At 42.2% G+C, this 10,864-nt stretch overlaps 1 protein-coding gene across 1 annotated transcript; it reads right to left on the minus strand.

The window, feature by feature from the left end:
- Positions 1-4,834: 4,834 nt before the first annotated feature.
- On the minus strand, positions 4,835-10,029 carry LOC104400157 (carbonyl reductase [NADPH] 1-like). Its single transcript, XM_010014904.1, has 3 exons — positions 9,710-10,029; positions 6,204-6,311; positions 4,835-5,352 (listed from the first exon to the last, which is right to left on the minus strand). The coding sequence occupies exons 1-3, from the start codon at positions 9,993-9,995 to the stop codon at positions 4,916-4,918; spliced, it is 831 nt and encodes a 276-aa protein (XP_010013206.1). The 5' UTR covers positions 9,996-10,029; the 3' UTR covers positions 4,835-4,915.
- Between the last annotated feature and the right edge of the window lie 835 nt (positions 10,030-10,864).

Raw genomic sequence — 10,864 nt, forward strand, 5'->3', positions numbered from 1 at the left:
TGGGAAGGTGGGAAGGCTTCCACATGTGCCTTCACTCCCCTGTTGTGTACATCTCCAAAAGCCGGACCAGGTACCAAAAAGCACTGCTGGCCTAGCTCCAGCATATTTACCTCACTGTAAAATACGAGCAGTTGTTTGCAGGCTTTCCTGTGTACACCAGAGCTCCTGCATGTGCCCTCCATTTGGGAAGCTGGCATTTGCAGTGCTGAGGTTAATGCAGGTGCCTGAAAGGCTGGGTAACCTCAAAGAAATGTCTAGCTGGTGTGGGAAATGCGTGTCACAAAATATCAGAATGTCCTGCAGTGATTTACAGCTTTATTACGGATGTGTCATCATTTTAAAAGACAAATTCTCAGTGGTATTAGAGCACACAGTCAGTCAGGTTGTAAACCCAGGTGGGGGTTCCTCCTACTGCAACAAACACTTGAATATAACGTTTCTCCTTAGGTATACGCAGCGGTAAGCATATTCAGTGCCATGGGCATCAGCACAGCTTAGCTTTCTAAAATGCAATGTCAATTAAACAAAACAGACAATGCCCATCAGATCAGGGTGTCTGACTATGTGTGCATGTACCTGAAGAGAGACAGGGTAGGATTTTCAGAGTGCTCAGTGACCACAACTGTAGGTCAGCGAGCAGGATACAAGACAACAATCCAAACTGGGGAACATGAAGCTGGGTGCTGTTTGTTCAGACGTGGTAGGAATAATAATTGTGAAGAGGTCTACATACGATGAAAACGAACCTCCTGGACCAGAACATTGTCCAGCTGATGGTTTCCTTTATTGTCAGCTCCAAAATGAAGTCTTTACAGAACAAAAATGAAAACTGAAGAATTCCCATTGTAAATCATCATGTTTTTTTCATTATTTGAAATTAAAAAGCTAAAAACATTCCTCTACTAACATGAGACTAGCGTTTGAATTATATTCTGCATTTAAGTGTTTTAAGTTATACTGGATGGCATATATAATCTAAATTTTCTTGATACATTTTTAGGCTGAGAGGAGCGCCACAAAGTCAGGACACTACCTGAATGTTGGGTTATGCTACTATTAGAGATGGATTTAATTAAAATTATCTGTGAACATAAACAAATTATCAAGCGTTCTTGTCATCTTCATTATTTATATAGCAAAACACTTAAATGGAAAAATTTAATGAAACAACATGTTGAGCTGGGTATATTCTCTTCATCTTTTTAGGTAAACTAACATCAAACTCTCTAGGAACGTCTACAGTGCCGTTTTGAAAACAAATGCACTGCACTACACAGCTGTGGAACCATCACAGATCCAAAAGTCTGTCCCACACTACAGTCATCAGCATTGCAGGGGACCCAGATAGAAACAACCTGGTGGTAATCCCCTTTACATTCAGAAAGTTTTAGGGCAGACCTGTCTCCTTACTTACTGCCCCCACACCTTCAGATCACTGGCTTTCCAAAGTAAAGCTCTGCCAAACAGCTGGCCTACTACAGCCTTTGAAAACACTGGCTGTTTTGCTAACCAGCACACTGTGATGTCTGTGGCTTTTCTTTCAGAAAGTGCCATAGGCTTTGCATACCATTTATACCCAGCTGATATGGCAGCAGGTACAGCTTCGACTCCCAAAGCTTTGCCACTGCGGCTATGGTATCCTCAGGAAACTGCCTCCACTAAGCTCTCACAATTGTGAATCCAATTCCTTTATTGTCCCATGTCACCACGGCTACTGCGCAGCCAAGCATTTTCTTTGGCTCATAAATTCCAAAGCACAAATGGTAGTGACATGCGGTGAAAAGAAAAAGAGTAAATCATGTGTAAAACTTTTATACAGTACAACAGATCATTACTTATTTTATCCCTTTCCTAACCCCTAAACTTTGCACAATAACTGCTCAGCAAGTGTGCCAGAATCTGAAAGCAGAAAAATACTTCCGACAAAATGGACATGGGAGAGAAGCAGGGAGGCAGCTTAAAAAAGAAAACAAAAGCAAAAAATCACCATTTTGGTTGAACAATACAAGCCCTGTCCAAAGATCCAGCCTGCCACACATGCAGCACAGCCTGTCCTCCAGTGCTGCTCTCAGCAAACAGCCCTCCCCTGGCAGTGTGCCTGTGCTTAGGGTCTCTTGCACGCTCTGTGCAAGTCTCAGCTTTCTTCCCAGGACACAGCCCTCCTTCCTACCCAGTGTCACCTCACATGGATACATGCTCCTCCTGCATAAGCTCCTTCCCAACTCTGACCAGTCCCATCAACAGCCAGAATTTTCTGCCTCGTTTCCACCTCCTAGAGCTGAGGTTGTACCTCTCCACACAGCTGATTGTCCTTCCACTGCTGCAAAGGCTGTGAAAAGATCTGTCCTCTGCTTTTCCTTTTGTTCATACCAGGAGAAGCTGTCTGTACTATAATTAATTTCACCAGGAGAAATGACATTTCTGCAGATGACTACTTAGCCATCACCTTCCACTTTGCTTCCTTCCCCTGAAACAGGGTAAGAAGGTTTAACAAAGAACAGGTGCTGTGAAAGGGCTTAATATAAGAATCTGAAATAAACTTATGGCCTGTTCGGCTTGAATGTAAAAAAAAAACCCACTCTCCCAATAAGAAAAAGAGATCCCAAGTTAAGCCTAAAAAGAAGCTTTATAGAGCACAGGGGGTATTTAGAAATTAATCTGTGTTTAACAATGGATGCTACCCAGCAACAATAAACATACACAGCACTCTTACAGTGTGGTCTTTACACAAGCCACATGAAAGCTGGGGCATGGTTTGTTTGGAAAGTTTGCCCATGACAACTGAAAGGCCATGCAACTTTTGAAACTTCATGGCTAAAAGAGGATTTCAAGTCTGGAGAACTAGGGATGATTCTCCACTGTTGGATTACATCTCTTACAGTTATGCACAAATGATTACAACACCAGAACAGCCCCATTTTATTTTATTGAGATACCATTAACACAACTACAAAAGCATATACATGGATCTTCATTTTGTACGTCAAGTTACTGTATTAAGCACATGGCTCTTGGAGCCATTATGCTGCAGGCAGCCTGCGGGTAGCACATAAAATGCATTAAGAACTATACAGCAATTTCGAACAGGTCTGTTGCCCTCCTAAAGGCCTCCGAGATTTTTCTTCTTCATGGAGAATAAATTACCATGAGAACTTTTGGGGCAACACTCACCCTTCCCCAACAAGCTCTGGGGCATGACTCATCTGGCAATACTTCAGTCTTCATAAAAACAATAGGTACTGTATCCTTAAAAGACCAACTAACAGTCACGCCTGTGTTCCATGTGATAAGTGATAGCCACACATTATTTATGTCCAAAGTCTTTCACTCCAAGGCTTCCCAGAACATAAATTGTACTGGGGAAACTAATAGAAACACCATTCAGCTAAGTCACATTAGCACTGTCTTGCCAACTCCTCATTAAGAACTAACATGTATATTACCAATCTATCATTACTAATAACAGCCATATAGGCAATTGTTTCCAGCTCCTTTAGTTTCTCACAGCAAGAAGAGGGCAGTGGCCTCCTGCTGCCCAAAGCAGCAGTGTGGGCATCTGCCCTGCACAGAAGAAGGGACAGGGCTCCGAGGGCTCCACCAGGGCTTCGCCACAGCTTTCATGCTGGCTGGCAGGACATGGTGGAGAGCTACTTGGTTACAGCCCTCATTACTCCAGCCCCCTGCAGGCAGCTGCTCCACAGCCTGGTGCTGCCCCAGGTGCCCTGCCCTCAGGCTGCCCCTGCTTCCACCCAGCACCACCACCACAGCTTGAAATGCCATGGCAACCCAAGAGTATTTGAAATGCAATAACTAGAACTAAAAATGAGAAAGCAAATTTGGTGCTCTCCACATCACCGCTTCCTCTACTTGTGATTTTGCTTGGATAACTTCTTTTGATTGCCATGATAATTGTGTATTTCACACCTATCCTGCATTGTAACATTTACATTTTCTCTACTACATGAAGAGCACTTAATCTTTAGTTTTTCCTTTTTCCTTATTAGAAAGGCTTTTAATAAGGAAACATCCAGCTGTGCAATAAGTGAACTGGAAGTTCTGAGAAATCGTTTGCTGTATCAGATCTGTAATTTGCTATCTCTGAACATACATTCCACCTACAAACTTAGCCACAGAAAACAGTTAATGGTACTTTCAAACATAAATTTTTAATATTGGAGTAAGCCAGTTGGATGAATACAAATCAGTATGTAATCATTTATTCTTGTACATATTAACAGAGCCAAATGATTAGCAGACATATTAATAGAGGCAACTGATTAAGTTTTCCTATTAATGGCATATCACAGTGATTTTTATTTTTACCCGATTCCATTTTGTACTGATGGCAAGAAGTATCTATACAGCAGTGGGTCTCCTTTGGTCTTCTTAGTCTTCCCCTAAACTGGTGTTTCTGTAGGTCTAAGAACAACTGCCTCCCCCTTTAAGAAGCCACATACAACCTCCAAAAGCAACTATGGTCCCCAGAAAGAGCTCTATTGTGCTGAAAAAGCATAAGGCATCTGCTCCCTCATCCCAACTCCATGTCAGAAATCTGTCTGGGGGGCAGTGGGAGAAGGATTGGCAATGATTTAATTAAGACTAAAAATCAGGTAAACAAGGTGAGGTACATCTACATTAGGCCAACATAAAATTAGCCTGCATCACCTGGGCTGGAACACCCACAAACCAGATTCTGGGCTACACCAATGCTGTGAGCAGGCTAATGGAGGCTGTTGGGAAGTGTGCCCTAGTGTAGACTCAACACCTGAGGAGTGCTGTAACTGTAAACCCTCATTGTAGTGGTAAAGGACCCTACTGCTGCAGGGGACAAAATGGGTACTCTGGCTAAATGCCCTACCAAGGAACAGGTGAATCCACAGTCATATTACCACTTCATGGATCCACATACACAAGCTTACCAGGTTTGAACAGTTTTTTCACTAACAAACTGGCCATGAGGACCATCAGCATTTGAAGGCAAAAGGGCTAAGTAAACTGGGGTCACAGCCCCTTCATCTGGTGATTTAGGGGCTTTAGGACCTGCCATGTCTGTTCTAACCCATCCAGGACAGCAGGCATTGAGAAGGATGTGGTCACCTTTTCTTTTCTCATTTAACATCCGGGCTTGAATCCTGGACAAGACTGTGACACCAATTTTGGATACCCCATAGGCAGTATTTGGCCAACCCTTTTTCTCATGCACACTTTTTTTGGCATCTTCCACAAATGTAGTCATGAGTTCCACTAACTCATCCTCAGTGATGGTATCACTGCGAAACTTCTGCTGTAGTTCTCCGCTGCACTTTCCCAGAGCTGACTGACTTACCATGCTAGAGACATTCACCACTCTACCTGTCAAAAGAGAGTAAACACCAATTACTTTTATATACGCTAAACAAGCCCAGACACTGAAGTGGGCCTGTTCTACAGTTACATATTCACTGCTTAGGTGAATACCTGTAAAATATTTTGTGTGGGCTATTTTGCAGAGCTTCTGGCAGATCACCTTGCTGACAAGTGTTTCTAGTTAATTTCATTACAGAGGGTAAGTTAAGGTGTGAATCTGCAAAAACTTTCTATCAAACTTCAGGTATGCTTCCAGGAAATCTCCTGGTACAATCTGTAGGATATTCATGGTACTAAGTGGTTTTCCCAGTAACAGCAGCCAGACTTCACTCTCAAAGTACTGGTGGAAAATATTCTCACTTCTTTAACAGCTCAAATACAGTTCTGTGAGAATATACCTCAAAAGCCCCAGAATAATACAGAATTCAACAAGAGCAATCTAGTTCTTAATGCAGAGACCCTATCAGCTTGTTTACAGAATGCATGAGGATTTACAAATGTCAGCATGCAAAACTGCAGTAAGCTATTTATCTCCCAGCACTTCAGTACAGAATAATGCATCAGCTGAGTCAGTAATTCACTTATATCCAAACTTATGTTGTGCTGTTTCCCTGTTTTTTGCTAATTTACAGCCTTTCAGGCTATGAACTAGGGAATGAACAAGAGGATTTAGATCTTAAAAGCCACAGAAATTAATCCTTTCTGTTAATGACTTTATTAACACACTCATACAATACAGCAAGATATACTCCTCTTGCTATGGGGCAGTGTGTAACTGAGACTGAACAGGATTTACCATCTAATGAAGACCAGAATTCACGTAAGACTATTTCTCTACTTGTTAATGTTACACTTACCATAAGGCTTCACAAGAGGCAACAATTCTGTGCAAATATTCCTGGTTCCAAAGAAGTTTGTCTTCAGTGTAACCTCAGCTTGGACCGCAAATGGAGTTGTGTCATTCACTTACAAAATGGAGGGGGGAAAAAAAAAGAGCAACATTATTAACACTCATATTCTTATTAACGAAAAGACCTCACTTTGCAATATTATAGTAATAATGAGCTAATTATGTTTTCACCTCTCCTTAGCCAAAGGGTTTAGCTTTGCTCCAGGAAAGCTAGTTGTATAGCTCTGTAGAGTCATCTGTTAACCTACAGGCCATTTGTCTTTCTGCCTTTCATATGGAAGAGAAAAGGAAAGACTGCTCTCACAGGATCTTCTGCCCAACCTGCTCACCGGCCTGCCCATACCTACTGGCACCCAGCACACAGAGTCTGTGCTGCTACCACCTCATTCAAGTGAACTTAGAGGTGGCCTCTCCTCTTAAACGCATAGCACAGCACTTTGCCACAATCCTGACATACCAGGCGAGGGACAACCCAAAAGGAAAATGCTCAATTTAGGATGTTGCCACTAAAGGGGCAAAAGTTAGAATATCACCCCAGTACTAACATCCACCAACAAGGCAGACAACTGCTTCTGTATCCCAATTCTTATGTTGCCATGTCTTGGGTTCTTAGCTGGGGCTTGCAGTTGGAGCAGTGTCAAACTGCAACAAACACTGTAAAAGCTTCCATAAAGACTACAGGGGTAAGATCTTGCGCATTTTGGAAAAACAAAACAAAACACCCTCTTCCTCTCCCCCCAAAAAACAACCACCACCCCAAATGAAAACCCAAACAAACAAAAAAACCCAAACCAACTCCAAAACTCATAAATACTCATGTCATAAACCACCCCCTGAACTGACAGATCTGTGCTAATACAAGAAAAGGAGTGGGAATTAGCAGCTACGAAAGGGAGCTGATTTAGGCAAGCATAAGCAGATACAGAACTGCACTGTAACATCATGATTTCATCAGAGAGAATTGACAGCTTGCCACCACCAAAAGTGGGGTAGTATGTGCCATCAGCTGACAATCTGGCTTAGCAATAAGCCATATTCATCTTCCACTTTGAGGGGGAAATAAGAGTTAAAGTAACATCATTCCTCGTCTTCTGCTACAGGCTCTCTTTTTGGCATGAGGAAGGCCACCTGCATAGATTAGGCAGGTCTTCACCTGTCTCCATGGCCCAGACCTATGTTAACTCAAAAGAAAAGCAGTGACAGGTCATTTAGTATTCAACATAGTTGTGGTTTTGTTGCAAAAAACAGCTTTAACAACTTACTCATTTATACTCTCAAGCAGTGGGCACTGATGGCATCAAGTTTTGCAAATCACTTGCATTTAAATCTGTGACATGAAGCCAGATCATGATCTATTGCAAGAGTTAACGACAGTGGGAGAAGAGACTAAAAACCTACACAACTCCGAACTCCTGATTCTGTATCCACCTTGGAAAAGGGCAAAAGCTTTCCTGTATTCATTTGTCTAACAAGATACACTGCTTGTAACATCCGATACCTTCTTGATTTAACAAATATTACTAGAATAACTGTTCTCACAGAAGCTTATCCAGAAGGCAACCCACATGTACATAATCATGTTGTACAGGAACAGTTTTTGCTGTACTATCTGTAGTACAGCACAGAAACAGAACAATAAGTTAAATTTAATGGCAAATCTAATCTTTGACAGCCAGCAATAACGCATAATGCTACAATAAAGAAAGGAAAGCATAAATTCTGGGATGATAGCAGAAACTTGGTGAGGCAAGAAGTAAGCTTGGGTAGAAAAGCCAATCTCAGAAGCTAGAATTACAACCAAAATAGGAGATAGCCATCACAGCAAGTTATTACACAGGTGTAAAACCCTCTAGCTTCTGTGCTAGATACTTACGCAACAACAGTTACAACTGACTTCTTTATCACATTTCTTAATTATATGACCTACTGCTGACTCATGGTGAGTTGTCAGCTTGAAGCAAGACTAGGCTAAACATCTAGAAGTCTGAATAGAAGAATCCATGATGTAGTAAAAAAAGTAACAGAAACTTTACTGCTTACACTATTTTACCTATTTACCTGTTTGGTGGCCCCCTGATAATAAATCTTAGCTGTCTCACAGATGAGCTCTAGCAAATCTTGCTGCAGCAATTTGAGGAATTTTTATTTTGTATGTCCTGGTATCCACCCTGATGGCGGCTACAGCTGAACAGTCAGCACCAGAAACACACACTGTACTTCAATTGCCCAGCCTTGTTCCAGCTCATTGTCACTAGAAGCTTGAGCTAAGACCCTGATTATAAATAGAAGAAATACTGGTCTGAGCACCCCCAGGCTTTATAAATAAGTATGGACAGAGATACAATCTTTTAACTGTTGCTACAAGGTTTTAACACCTCTCTTGACATCCTGAAGCTCAGTTATATTGAGTTGCCCCCTGGTGAGCTAATCTTGGAACACAAGCAACCTTCCCGCAAAGTACCATGCAAAATATACAGAGCCTGGACTTCAGAACACTGTTGCTGCACTCGCACTACGTGAGAAGCTCCATCTTCAGCAGCAGGTGAGGTTTGATCCATATTACCTGACAGGCCTCTTTAACTCATGTTGTGAGCAGATTAGTCAGCACAACACTGTTTGAACAGTTACATGTCCTAACCGGAGAATAGGCAAAGAGATTTAAAAAACAAAACCAAAAAAATCCAAGCAAAAAGAAAATATGAAAGGAACAAGTTTGTATTGGTAGGGAAACAAACTAGTAGTCATGCTTATGATCTGCTCTATCTGGAGCTAACATGATTCTCAACTTGTTTTCATAAACACCTATGAGGATAATGCACTCTTCTACCTTACAACTGCTGCGTGTTCCTCACATTCCCTGCCTTCCTGTTTTCTAGAACAGGAAAGTGTTACATTCTTGCTCAGCACCTCAGGGCTTAGGTTAACAGATCCATGGGTAACTGAAAGGCCTGAAGTAAAGACGACAAAATCACACAAGGCCAAAGGATCTTTTTTATCAACTGGAATCCTTGAGCAGGTAATGCATAGAGCAAAATATGAGCTCTGCAGAAGAGAGAAAACACATGTGTTCCCTGAGGAACACGGCTGATATTGACACAGGTGATGGGCTCCCTCAGGTGTGGTGAAACCCATGGGCACTGAGGCAATAAACACAACTCTGGTCATGAGTACTGTGTGCCTAAAGTATTTTCACACTCTCTACGTGATGCAAATACAGTACTCCAGAGAAGCGTCTTTACATGCACAGTTAGCCCAACAGATGCTAGAAGAAAAGCCATTTCACATTGCCCTCTCATCACGCTTAAGGCAATAGCTTGCCCAGCCAAAAAGGTAGCATGCCATTGACACAGAAGTCCCATATAATAAGCTTTGTAACATCTCTGATGAATCTGCTACACTTCTCCTCACAGCTTTGCAGCACACTGTACTATCCCAGACAGTGTGCTTCCTTACCTTTGAAGGCGATCCCTGCATTGTTAATCAGCACATCCAGCCCTCCGTATTTCTCCTTTAGGAAGACACGGAGAGCTCTGATGCTCTGCAGATCATCGATATCCAGCTGATGGAAGAACGGATGCAGCCCTTCCTCCTCGAGCTTTTTCACTGCTTCCTGGCCACGGCCAGGGTCTCGGGCTGTTAGGTATACATGCCCTGGAAACTGCTGGCACAGAGCCCGCACAATTGAGAATCCAATCCCTTTGTTGGATCCGGTCACCACAGCCACTCTTACATTGGACATAGCTCCTCTCTGAATGTATGTCAAAGTGACAGTAACTGCAAATAGCAAAGAAGAAAATTTCACCCTCAGATGGACAAAGATGGTTATCTGAAAATGGATTAAAGTGTTTTTTCTTTAAAATTCTATATAGAAACCTCCTTTGATTTATGTAAAAACTACATTAGAGTGCACATTAACTTACTAAAGTAGCATGAGAAATACAGCTTTGACTTTATCATTTTGAAAAAAGCCCAACCAGTAACTGGATTTAAAAAAAAAAAAAAAAAAAAAAGTAATGACTGATCTTCAGTATTAAGTTAACTTTTGATGGGAGTAAACTCTTCTGCACGTACACCTTACAGCAACCATTTCCTTCTTTTGAGGATATTCAGCTGGTTCAGTTCAAGCACTGATGCAGTCAAAGCTGAAAAAAAACAGGCTCAAAAAAAGGGGGAGCAGCAGCTTGATATTCAAGCGTCAGGCAGGAGAACCAATTCTGGTGTTTTAGAGGGAAACAGCAGACCACAGATTGACTATAGATGTTTATTCTGTTCAACACACCAGACAACTCTAGATACAAAGCCTGCTCGCCTTTTTTTGCCCCCTAGACACAGCATGTTTAAAGAAGATGTGTTTCCTCCATGTAAGTAAATTTAAGACGCCGTGTTTGCTCACTTTTGATTTAATTGCCACTTCCCTTCCAAATTGACTTGTAACTATGAGCAGTAGACACCCAGAGAAATCCTAACTAGCTCATGCCCAGCTAGCGACTGACTTCACCAGGGCCAGGCGCCACCCTCCCAGTTCACTCCCGCACTGCAAACGGGCACGTTTCACTCACTGCCACCTTCTCAGGACCGGTTTTACCCCCTAACGGGAACGCAAAGCAT

This window comes from Nestor notabilis, unplaced genomic scaffold (genome assembly GCF_000696875.1).
Source record: "Nestor notabilis isolate BGI_N333 unplaced genomic scaffold, ASM69687v1 scaffold26885, whole genome shotgun sequence".
NCBI classification, from domain to species: Eukaryota; Metazoa; Chordata; class Aves; order Psittaciformes; family Psittacidae; genus Nestor; species Nestor notabilis.

Excerpts from the sequence above, each read along its gene's own strand:
- LOC104400157 (XM_010014904.1), bottom strand. The coding sequence starts at position 9,995 with ATGTCCAATGTAAGAGTGGCTGTGGTGACCGGATCCAACAAAGGGATT. Across the intron at positions 6,312-9,709 it reads TGCAGGGATCGCCTTCAAAG|TGAATGACACAACTCCATTT; the intron begins GTAAGGAAGCAC and ends CCATTTTGTAAG. Across the intron at positions 5,353-6,203 it reads GCCTCTTGTGAAGCCTTATG|GTAGAGTGGTGAATGTCTCT; the intron begins GTAAGTGTAACA and ends CTCTTTTGACAG.